The sequence below is a fragment of the Antechinus flavipes genome, chromosome 2 (genome assembly GCF_016432865.1).
Source record: "Antechinus flavipes isolate AdamAnt ecotype Samford, QLD, Australia chromosome 2, AdamAnt_v2, whole genome shotgun sequence".
Classification (NCBI taxonomy): domain Eukaryota; kingdom Metazoa; phylum Chordata; class Mammalia; order Dasyuromorphia; family Dasyuridae; genus Antechinus; species Antechinus flavipes.
The window spans coordinates 255,609,423-255,622,478 of NC_067399.1; the positions used below are offsets into that span (position 1 = coordinate 255,609,423).

Below are 13,056 nucleotides of genomic sequence, written 5' to 3' on the forward strand. Positions count from 1 at the left end.
AAAAAGTGAACAACATACTCCCTTAAATTTCATGACACATTGGGTTATACAACCTTCCTTTCCAAAAGGGAAGTATCTCTTTAAAGAGCTTCCTTTGGAAAAGACAGTTCTGCATTAGAGATTAAGGGTTTAGGAAAATTAATTAGCTACTTATAGCCTCAGTGAGAAGGAATGAAGGGAAAAAACCATTACATATTGGTCATCTTGTACTCAATGCTTGGAAAAGATTACAGAGAACCTTTGCAGAAGCAACCTCCTCACTAGCCTAATGAGTTCCTGAAAAGACAATAAGGTTATATAAGAATGATACAGCAAATAGGATAAAAGAAGGAAAAACACAGCACAAATTATTGCAGCTCATACAGGATCTTTTGGAACCCAGACTCTTTATCAGTTTAGGCTCCTTCTTTACTTTCAGGAATGGTAAGCTCCACATACACGGGTCTACTTTGCTTTTGATTCCCAGGCCTGACCTACAGCCCTCAAAGTTTATTTGAACTCAGCCGCCACCTGGTCTCAATATGTCCCCTGACCATATATTTTAATGATTATGGTTCTAAGAGATAGCAAACTCTGGGTTCATAGGCTAAATATTAAAAGTGGCTAATAAAATTCCAAGTACCAAATGACGATATTAATATGCCATTTGGACATGTTTATTGAAATAAATTTAAAAAACACAATAAAACATAGATAAATGTTAATTTGTGGTTTTTTAAATCAATGCAAAATTTATAGGAATCTGTTTTCATCATACCACTTGGTAATAGTCATTGCCTCACCCAAAGACACCATCAATATCAATTCCTTGATGGGTAAAGGGCAATGATCACTGCCCACTTTGTGTTAGTGTCAAGAACCAAATTGCATCTCCCTTATATACTTACTCTAGAAAGTCACTTAGTCTCAGTTTCCTCATTTGTAAAATGAGGACCAAGTGATCTCCAATGTCCCTTTCAGATCTAAATGTATAATTTTCCTTTAATAATTCTCTCCTAAATCATGGTACAATGTAGAGCGTTTGTATATCACACAGGAAGTTAAATCAGTTGATTGGTGTGACAGGAAAACAATAGCCACTCTCAATAGACCCCATAAGAACACCTGTCTCTCTTCCACTCTGAAACTACTTGTCAATGAGAGTGGGGAAGGCCCAGGCTTCTATGTGGGGATTGTGCTATGGAAAGAAGGAGCCCAAAATAGCCTGGTGAGACCACTTTGTGACTGAGAACTACAGCTTTGGGGAGTCTGATTACCCTGAGTGATTGTTCCTATATGCCTGGAATTATATTCCCCTGTATTGTGTGCCTTGAGCATATAATATGCATTTAATAAGCTTGTAAGAGCTAAGGATAAAAAGACCAAAAATAATCATCTTTGCCTTCAAAGACCTTGCATTCTAGTGGGAGAGGGTTAGTAGAGGGAGAAGACAACAACATAAATACATATATATATATCATATATCACACATACACACACATATATACATATGTGTATATGAATGTATTATATACATACATATATGTACACACACAAAGTAAATACAAGGTAACTTGAGGAGGGGAGACTAACAGCTTGGGGGGGACAGCAAGGATAGCATGTAGGAGGTGGTGTTTGAGCTGAGCTATGAAGGAAGATGGGGGTTCTAAAAGGAGGAGGTGAGAAAAGAATGCATTCTAAGCATGGGAACAGGCTGTGCAGTGGGACAGACATGGGAACTAGGGATATAGTCTATAGGCCAGTTTGGCTTAATGGATAATACACCCAGAAAATTGACTATAGGCTAATTATAAAAAGCTTTAATTGCCCAATAGAAAAGTTTGTATTTTGCCCTAGATGCAATAAAGAGTCACTGGAACAAAGTGACATGTTTAGACTAGGGTTTTAGGAATATGTTGTATATAGCAGGGCTTCTTACCCTTTTTCTACATACAAATCCTTTTCACCCAATAAATTTTTATGTGACCTCAGGCATATAGATATATAAAGTAGGTATACAAAGCAAGCATTTATTAATAATAAATCATAATTTTGTAACCCACACATTCAGTTATAAATGTGATACATGAGGTCACAATCCACAATTTAAGAAGTTTTGGTATATGGAATAGGTGGCTCAATAAGAAAGTTATAATAATAGTCTAGATAAAATGGGCCTGAAATGGGGTGTGGCATATGATTGACAGATACAATAAAGGTAGAAGTGATAAAATTTGACAATTAATAATATATGCTAGATAAAGAAAAGCAAAGTGTTAAGGATGACTCTGAGGTTTTGAACCCAGGTGATTAAACGAATGGTGGTATCTTTCCCAGAAACAGGAAAATTAGGAAAAGGGGTGGATTTCAGGAAAAACATAATGAGTTCTTTTAAGGACATGTTAAATTTGAAATAACTACAGGACATCCAATTTAAAATGTGCAATAGATAGTAGTTAATGTGGTACTATAGATCATGAAAGAGATTAATGCTGCATATATAGACCTGGAAATATCTCTACAAAGATAATTAACCCCTGAAAATTAATTTATCACCAAAAGTGAAGTAATAAAATAATGTAGAGGGAGAAAAAAAGGGGCCATGGCCGAGAGGCAGGCCATTGATGATCATCCAGTAGAAAAGATTCAGAGATATTCAGTGAAGTAAGAAGAGAACTAAAAGAAAAGTATAATGAAAACCCAGAGGAGACAATATCTAGGAGGAAAGGGTGGTCAAGAATGTCAAATATGATAGGGATGTAAAGAAGGATATACTGAAAAAAAGCCATAGGACTTGACCCTGCATCCCCTCAAGTCATTACCCTATATGCCTTTTCTCTTTCACCACTAAACAAACTCACAGGAAAAGTTCTCTACACTCATTGTCTCTACTTCTTCTCCTTTCACTCACTGCTCATTTCCTCAAATCTAAATTCCAACCTCATCACTCAACTAAAATTGCTTTTTCCAAAGTTACTGAGATATGGTAGGGAAAAATGACAGATTATTTAAGGATGGAGGACACCCAGTCATAATAAGACAGCAGGATAAAAGATGGTATGTATGGGGAAATTAAAGATAAAAATAGAAATGGTCTGAACAATATGGAAAGAAATGGAATCCAAGGCAAAAGGAGAGAAAATGATACTTAGCAAAAAATGGCCACTTTTTACTCAGAGAATGAAGAAAAGGAGAGAATGGCAGGTTATGTCAATCAATAAGCAAAGAGAAAGATCTCATCAAATGTCTATTCTTTTAGTAAAAGATTAAACAAGGTCCTTAACTGAGAGAATAAGCTCAAAAATTTCATAAACTGAGCTATACTAATAAATTATCTGAGGTCCAAGTCAAAAGTACATCAAGGTTTGTTGTGCATTCATTTTTGGTCTCTGTAACCCCATTTACAGTTTTCTTGGCAAAGATACCAGAGTGGTTGCAATTTCCTTCTCTGGTTCATTTTACAGATGAGGAAACTGAGGCAAACGGGGTTAAGTGACTTGTCCAGGGTCACATTGCTAGTAATATGCCTAAGGTAAAATTTGAACTCATGAAGATGAGTTTTTCTTGACTTTAGGCCCAGGGTTCTATTTACTATACCACCTAGATGCTCAAGTACACCAAGATATTAGATGGTAATAACTCTGTCACAAGGTCAGTGACAACTGCATATTTGAAAACATCTAAAAGCTTCCTTATTTTCTCAGGAATTCCCAAAGGATGCTGGCAGTCAGTAGGCCCAGGATCCTGACAGTGTGCAGAAGTAACTCTGCAAAGCTCTTATCCAGGCTGGAGTTTGATTATATAATGTACCTCTAGCTACTTTTCTAAAATGATATAATCCTTATCCCTTCTAAGCTACCAAGTTGTATTAGAATATATGTAAAGTTCTTATGGGAATAAAAAATGAATAATTGGTCAGCCAGTCAACAAACATGTATTAATCAATAACATAATCAATTTATCTCCTGTCAGGAAAACACTAGAATCTGAAAGGTTCCAGTGAGTTATTCATTCTCTCACTCATTTTTACATGTCCAACCAGCTGTCACATCTCATAAACAACAAGAGAAGAGAAAATTGATCCTAAAGAAAACCCTGCCTTTCTCCTTTCCTTGTATGGATTTGTAAAGAATTTGGAAGGAATTTATGAGAGTTTCAAAATGGCTCTTCACTAGCATAGCCACTGGCTTACCAAAAGACATCACCAGGGAGACTTTCCTTGCCTTCCCACAGATGAAAGAGGGATCCATCTGCATTCTCTTCCTTTTCTAAAGGACACATATGTTACAGCCAATGATACAGTTTCAATTAGAAGATATGAGGAGAGAGGTGATGACAAAGAGAAAAATGAGAAATGTATCACATTTATCAACATTAAACATGCAGGGAGGCGGTTGACCAGGAGAGTTTTCCCAAACAATTTGATCATCTTAGAGGGTGATGTGTTTTTTATATATGATTTTGTTTGAACCCTAATATTAAGAAAATAGGTAATCCCTTTAGTGCTTCCTGGAGGATGGGCTTCCTTGAAAACATTGTCCTCAAGATGAAGGAGTTAACTCAGACTTTTATGAGACTGATTGCCATGAAAGAAGTCACTTCCATTTCTCTAACTTTTACTCCTTTGATTTGGTCTATAAAAGGAACTACACAGATTTTTCGGGTCCTTTTTTTTTCTTCCTTATGAAAACATTGCAGAGTCCAAGAATTGGACTCAGAAGAGATCCCTCCAAAGGTGTTTCTTCATAGTGTCCATGAGGCAGAAACATAGGCACTTGCTCACCCACATGGCTAAAGAAGAAAGTTTCTGTGCTATGTTGATTTCTTGGTCTGAGCCCTAGATGTGACTTAGGCATATGGTAACATAGAGAGAGAAGCCATATGGTGAAGCTGTAAAAGTTCCTGAGAGTTACCTCTCTAGCTGTTTCAAACTTAAACATCTCAGATTCCAGAGAAAGAATAAGATCAAAAGAAGAGAAGGGAAATTTCATGGACAAGTACAATCCTAGAATTTAGCCATTAAGCAAGATAAGGAGCTAAGGGTAGGGTTTGAACAATGTCAAATTTAGGGGTTGCTTCAGGGAATCATGTCAAACATTCAAGGGCTCAGGGGTCCGATTATCTATTAAATGAAGGGGAATTTCTTTGATAAAACACACATTGGAGAGAGAAGATGATCCTTAAGTTCTAAGTGACACAGAATCAAAGGACAAAAGACACAATATGGAAAATTTTGGAACCTTGAACTTTGCACTCACTATTGCAATGCGTTACTGACATAATGTGGGTCTGGTGGGAAGGAAGCTGACCTAACAGTCTCAAGTGTTTTTCCCTTGCAGGAGAAATCTCAATCAAAAATGGTACTGTAAGAATGGAAAGCTTTGGCAAAATGAATTCATTAGAATGGGAGATGCATTATATTGATTTTTTTGAGAATGTTGTGAATATATTTCTGAATTTATTTGAGGGCTCCTGTGAGTTTTTTGCATTTCTTATATTTCCACCATGGATTAAAAGTTGTTATGTACCAGGTAGATAGATACTTACAATTGAATATTAATACAAAAATTGAGGACTCTCTCATTCATATCTATGAATACAGATATAAGCTATATTTTGAGATTTTTCTCAGAGTAAATTCTGGTCAGCATAATATAATAAACAGTCAGATTCTTGGTCAGGAATACATAGCTTCAAGGCCTGACTTGGACATATCTTGACTATGTCACTCTTGGCAAATCATTTATCCTGTTAGGACTTCATAACTCTAAATTGCAAAGAATTACCAATCTACATCTATATGAGGAGTTTCCTTATCAAGAGTTTCCCTCATCATTGAAATCATAGATCTGGATATAGAGCAAAAACTAATTCTGGGTATAGTCATAATGAACCAAAGAGAGAATGATGTATGGGTGATGGTAAAAATAATAATAGCTAGCATTTACATAGCATTTACATAGTACCTACTATGTGTCAGGCACTGTGCTAAGTGCTTTACAAATATTGTCTCCTTTGATCCTTACAACCATCCTATGTGGTAGATGCTGTTACTATCCTCATTTTATAATTGAGGAGACTGGGACAGACAAAAGTATATTGGATTTGAACTTATAATGTCTTGATTCCAGGCCAGAACTTTTTTCCACTGTGTCATCTCACAGCCCTTGAGGAGACCCCAGGATTGGATCTGGTCAGTATGAGAGCCGAGGGCACTGAGCCATGTGTTACACATACACAAGCCATCTCTTCTCTAAATTGACTGCAGTCTCAGAAGCAGTCACTGGGGACAAAATGGCTGACTCACCAGGCCCCACCAAAGTGCGTCTGCATAGGTGTCAAAGTGATCATTCTCGCCTTTCTCTGCCAGGTACACCAAGAAGGAGGCCAGAATGAGACAAAGGAAACCAATATACCAGGCAGTGACCAGCTCCTGCAAGAGAGAGAATATACAAAATTATAACCTGGGTATCACATGGCAGCTGTTTTGCTGAGTCTTTCCAATTAATGAGCAGATTCAAACAGTCCATCTGGGGAGAAGACCAGAAAAGACAACCTTTGCCATGCGATCCTTCGTGTTCTGCCAGGGAACACCCTGCGGGAAGCTGTTATCCAATTGCTTGCTGGCCCACAGGACACCTTTCATAGCACTCCACAGGCTGGCATAGACTAATAGAAGCAGCTTCATTCCCAGGGGCACACTGGGATAAACACCTGCCAGATTAGCCTCTGGGATTTTTAACAGTGGTCTTGGCTTCTTGCCAGGAAAAGGCAGGAGAGAACCTTGGGACTTTTCCCCCAAACCCTGCCAGAATATTCAAATAGACAGCAGGAGCTGTGGCACTATCACCCAGAACCAGGCATGGATTTCGTGTGTGTGTGTGTGTGTGTGTGTGTGTGTGTGTGTGTGTGTATCTATATCTATCTATACATACATATATACATTTCTTTTCTATTTTTGTCCTTTTCCAAGTGACTTTTTACTGATTATTTCAAATGGCTGAGGCTTTCACATTCAAATTCAAATTTATCTTAGGATCACATAACTGCAGATCAGTAGCTAGAATGCTAGTGTAGTCTAATACCATCATTTTTTACAGAAAATTGAGGTCCCATAGAGGTACGATATCTTACTCAAGGTCACATAGGTAGTAAGTGGGAGATCCAGGCATCAAAGACAAGTCCTCTAACTGAAATATCTATACTCTTTCAAAATGTACTACAGAAAAGTAATCCTGCTTATAATAGTATTTCAATTGTGTTTTAAGATTCGTAACACACCCTGCAAATATTATCTCATCTTATCTTCATAGCTCTGTAAAATAAATGCCATTAGTATCCTCAATTTAAAGAGGAAGAAACTGAGGCAGATAATGGTTAGTTAAACAGCTTACTCAAGATCATGGTGTCTGAGGCAGAATTGGAATCCAGATTTTCCTGATTCCAGGTCTAGCATTCAATCTATTATTCTATCTAGCTGCCTTTAGGTAGCACAGTGGATGAAAAAAGTATATAATTGAAGAGGAAATTTAATTAGATTATTGAAGAGGAAATCATTGGCTTGTTTCTTTTTAAACAAATATCCATTTCTGCCTTTAATGTGCATTTTAATTTGGGGGAGGGGTTGAGGAGGAGGTTAATGAAATGTCAGTTTAAAATGACCTTGCAGATAGAAATCTATTTAAGTTTCAGATTTCAAAATCACATCCAAGGACAAATGAAATACAAGCATCCACAAAGGCAGAAGATACATAACCTGATTTAGTCACAGAATCACAGTTATTCACTGAGCTATAAGGACCCATAGGATTCTAGCCATTCACATGACCAAATCAATCATTTATCAAGCATTTACTATACGTCAGATATTGTGTGAGGTGTTGGACATAGAAATACAATAAAACAATCTTTACTCTTAAGGAGCTTACTTACATTCTAACAATACAAAAAAATTTCTAAGTATGTACAGAATATATATAAAGAGAATAAATACAAGTAAATTTAAATGTTGCTAACTACAAGGCAGTTAGGAAAAAAGGGCATTTGCAATTGAAGGTACCAGGAAAAGCTCCATTTAGAAGGGGATGATATATAATCTATGTCTAGAAAGAAGACAAGAGATTCTGAGGCAGAGGTAGGAAAGAGTATATCCATATAGGAGATAATGAACTCAGAGGCATAGAGATGGAAGATATATCATATGAAAGATGACTAGTTTGGTCATAGAAAAAGCATGTTATACAATGAACTATGGGCACTGCAAAGAGTGAAATATTGCAGTTTAATGAAAGCTATACTTTACTTAGAACCAAAAGGAAAACTTATGCTTGAATCCTGCTTCTGACACTATGTGATTGTGGACAAGTCACTGACTCCCAAGTCCCTGGTTTTGCCTAGTGGTCAAAGCAGAACTTGGTCTTGAGGCCTAGCCAATTATAAAGGAGTATAAATCTAAGTGTCTGTCTCCCTTCAATCACCAGTCAAAAACTGGAGTTATTTAACTTGAGAGACAAAAAGGGACATGATAACTGTCTTCAAAAATTATAATGTGAGTTCCTTGAGGAAAGGAACTGATCTTTCTTTGTAAACCCAGTACTTAGTACAGTGTCTAGGACAAGGTAAGAATGTAATGAATACTGTTTACCAACTGGTTATTATGTGAAAAAAAAGGAATTGTTCTACAATTCCTTACAAGACAGAAGTACAAGTAATGAGGGATGGAGAGTTACAAAGAAATGGGTTTTTTGCTTGATACAAAGAAAACTTTTTAATTACTGGAGCTCCCCAGAGTAGAACAGGCTGCCTCAAGAGGCTTTGGGTTCCACTTCACTAGAGGTCTTCAATCAAAGAAGAATCTCATGGACTAGATTAAGTAGTCTCTGAGTTCTCTTGCCACTGGGATTCTATTATTCTACAGAATCTCTGGAACCATTGAATCCAGCTATTGTCCTAATATGCCAAAACAAAATGAGCTTGTATGAAACAAAATATCTTACCAAGAACTTCACTGACTCACTGATGAATGCTGTAAAAGATTTTATTTTATATTCTTGCAAAATGGGTGTAACTAATTCCATAGAATGAGAATACACCTTACAAAGACCAGATCAATCCTTTCTATGTTAGTTGGTTAGTTAGTTAGTTATTTAGTTAGCCCTACTCCTCCCATCAGGATCCTGATGGGTAAAGATCCTTCCAGATTACACTTTTCTCTTATAAGGTAAGAAATTGGGATTAAAGCAGCTCTTCCATTTGTTTTCTGAGCTTGTGCTTTTGGTCACATCTCCACTTTCCAAGTCCTTCTTTGTCCAAGAGGCAACCTCATTCTCTCCCTCCCCCTCCTTAACAGCAATCCTAGCACATTCCCTGGGGTATTTACCCTCTCTCAAGGTCACCTGTGAAAGCAAAACATCTAAGATTGCAAAACTCCATACTTCACAAGCCATGCTTCTCATGCAATGAATAAGGAAACAGGGGCCAGAGAAAGGAAACAATTTGTCCAAGAACTTAATAGTAGAGCAGGGACTAGAACTCTTATATTACACAATACTGACTCCACCTATAGACTTCAATAGTTTCCACATGGTTCTTTCCCACCAGAGACAGAAAGAAATAGAGAAAGATACAAAGAGAGATAGATTGAGAAAGAAGCAGAAACAGAGACTAATTAGAGAGAGAAAAAGAAGGAAAAAGGGACAGAGACAGAAACAGAGAGTCACAGAGAAAGGGAAAGAGAGACAGACAGACAGAGACAGAGACAGGAGAGAGATAGAGATAGAGACAGAGAAAGAAGCAGAAACAGAAAGATACTGATGAGAGAGAGAAGAGAGACAGAGACACAGAGATAGACACACACAGAGAGAAAAAGAGAGGCAGAGAGAAATGGAGAGATAGAGAGACAGAAACAAAGGAAACAAAGAAAGAGAGAGAGAAAGACACATAAATAAATACAGACAGAGACAAAGAGAGGATGGCTAAATTTAATGGTTCTGGAGATTCTGTAGAATCTCAGAGTGAGAAGAAAACCCAATGACCACTTAATCCAACCCATGAGAATCTCCTTTGCTTGAAGACCTCCAGTGAGGCAGAACCTATAGCCTCCTGAGGCAGCCCATTTCACTCTAGGGCAGCTCCAGTAGTGAAGAAATTTTTCCTTTTATCAAGCCATAAACCCAATTCTTTGTAACTCTCTCTCCATTACTTGTACTTTTGTCTTGTAGGGAAAAATAGAACAAGTTCTTTTTTTATACAATAATCAGGCATGGTTCCCATTCCAATAGTTAAATAAGTCTACTGTAAAGCCATGAGAAAGAGGACAGTCATTATCATTCTCAGAGTTTCAGGGCTGACAGCATAAAGTTCTATGGTGTTTGACAACATCATGAACCCTTAGATGAGGAAACCACTTCATTTAAAGTGGCCATCTTGTTGATATATTTTAAAAATAAAACTTCATGGTCTGGCAAATATAAAAGAGAAATGGGAAATGAGGGAGCAAAGGCAATTTGATTTGGGGAGAGGATAACTGGCCAATGCAACATGAGAACCCTCCATCTAGTAGGCTACCTTCTCAGAATCTTGACTGGTAGGAGACTGGGCAAAATGGAAACATTGATACCAAGGCAAATTAGGAGTGCAGCTGATTTTGGTCGGGCTTCTTAGAGCCTCAATATAAGAAATAATTTAAATGTGACCAACATTCCTCCAGAAAAGGAAGAATTAACATTAAGTGAGCTCTGGATACTGAACTTCAGGGCATGGTCTCCTAAGATAATTCTCAGTGATTCAGGGCTCACCTTGCTATGGGCATACACCACCGAACCAAGGAGTTTCCAGGTGCCTCCTCTCCGATCCATTCGAATCATCCTCAAAATCTGTAAGAATCTCAAACTCCGAAGGGCTGAAGTGGCGAATACATTGCCCTGGGATCCCGCAGCCAACACAGCAATCGAGGCTATCAGCACCATGATATCTATGCAAGAGACAACAAAAGCAATCCATAAGATTAAGCCCTACCTGTCCCTTCTGCCTTTATGGGCTTAGATCAAATCCCTGCTCTGAGAAGTGAGTTCCATCATTTTCCTTCATGATGACTGGCAAGATGAAAGTCCCAAGCAGAGGTAGGTAGTATTGATGTGACTTATGCTCTTTCCCTGTCAGGAAGAAGCTAATATCAGATAATTCTATTATCAAATAATTCCCAGGCTATCTGGGAAGGATCTCTTTAGCAACCTCCATTGTCCATCCCCCAACCTGTGGGTATCTTCAAACAAACTTTTGAGATATTGATTAGCATATCTTTAGACATATCTAAGACCTGGTCTGCTCCCTGATTCCTGACCCCTCCCTTTGAGTTCCTGTCTTTACTTGTCTCCCTGAGAAGTCCCCACGGCCATTCTTTCCCTATAAAAGATCTGTTTATGATGACCTTTGTTAAATCCTCTTCAGGGCTTAGTCCACTATGAGGTACTTTTTTTCTCTTCCTCTTAGTATTTTCCTTCTAATGATGCCATTCTCCTTACTCTAGTCTAATTCTGATCAGTCTATTCTGCTAGACAATGGCTTTCTCCTAGCTCATGGAGTATTTCCTTTCTCCTGGTTAGTTGTGAGTTCCCCTTGGGAACTTGTCTTTTTCCTTTCTAATGAAATGCTCTACTAACTCTATTTCTAACCTCCCTGGGTTACAGTTTCCTCATTTGCAAAGTGAAGAGGTTAGGTAGATTGCTTGCTTCTGAAATCTCTTCTACTTTCAAATCTAAGAAACAAAATAATCTATGGAAAACTTTCCCCACATTAGGAATCCCTGGGATTTTTTTCTCTTAGAATTGCCATCTGCTGGGTCTAATGCTCCAAGAAGTTCTTTTATTTTTATTATTTTTAGAGAAAAGTCCCAAGCTTTGGTGAATGCAAATTCACCCCTGAAAAATATCTCACATATATAAATATATATATATGATAGTCCTGACTTTATCCAGATAAATGTTAATCAAAACCAGTTATTTTCACAGACTTAAAACTAGAAGGAACTTTTAATTAGAATAATTTACTAGCTCCTTCATTTCTTAGATGAAGAAACTTCCCAAGATTACATGATTAGAAAGTAGCAAAGCCAGAATTTGAACCAAGTCATCCAAGCACAAATTCAGGATTTTGTGTATAGAACCACACTTTCCTATTGTTGGTTCTATCAAGACCATACATTAAAGATTCCAATAAAGACATTCTGGAAGGCAATTGGGAACTATGGCCAAAAAAAACCCACTAAACAATGCATACCCTTTGACCCAGCCCTGGTACTTCAGGGCATATATGCCCCCCCCCAATCTCAAATAAAGAGAGAAAATGTCATTTTATACAAAAATATTTAGAGCAACTCTTTCTGTGGTTAAAAAAAAGAACTAGAAATGAAGGAGGTGTCAATCAATTAGGGAAAGTCTGAACAAATCATGGGTATATGAATGTAATTGAATACTATTGTGTTGTAAGAAATGATGAAAGGATAGATTTCAGAGAAACCTGGGAAGATTTGTATGAATTAATGCAGAATAAGGTGAGCAGAACCAGGAAAATAACTTATTTTATACAAATTTTATAAAAATGAAGAACTCTAATTAATGCAATGGCCAGCCATAATTCTAGAGAACTGGTGATGAAGGATGCCACTCACTTTCTAGTGATGGAGGAAAGATGTATAATGACATAGTTTTTTTTTTTTTTTTTTTTTTACATGACCAATGTAGGAATCTGTTTTGCTTGATTATGCATATTTTTATTAGGGATTTCTTTTTCTTTTTTTTTCTCCAAGAGGGGTGAGGACAGGAAGGGAAAGAAAAATACTTGTGAATTGAAAAAATATATATTTTTGTAAAAAGTCCACTTAGGTAGATGTCACCAGAAGTCTTTATGTGGAGCACAGTGAGACAGTAGCTAAAGAGCTAGATTTGGAGTCAGGAAAATTTGGACTTAACCCTGCCTCAGACACATATAAGTTTTATTGTTGTTGTTTAGTTGTCCTGTCCCATTCTTTGTGATCCCATTGGAGTTTTCTTGGTCAGGATACTGGAGTGGTTTGTCATT

The 13,056-nt window shown here is 37.3% G+C and overlaps 1 protein-coding gene across 6 annotated transcripts in view; it reads right to left on the reverse strand.

Moving 5' to 3' along the window:
• KCNQ2 (potassium voltage-gated channel subfamily Q member 2) overlaps positions 1–13,056 on the reverse strand; it is a 155,458-nt gene that overhangs the window by 57,299 nt on the left and 85,103 nt on the right. For all 6 annotated transcript variants that reach the window (XM_051976754.1, XM_051976755.1, XM_051976756.1 and 3 more), the window contains exons 4-5: positions 10,776–10,951; positions 6,287–6,412 (exon numbers count right to left, since the gene is read on the reverse strand). In XM_051976754.1, the coding sequence (XP_051832714.1) occupies positions 6,287–6,412; positions 10,776–10,951 (302 nt within the window). The remainder of the gene's footprint in view (positions 1–6,286; positions 6,413–10,775; positions 10,952–13,056) is intronic.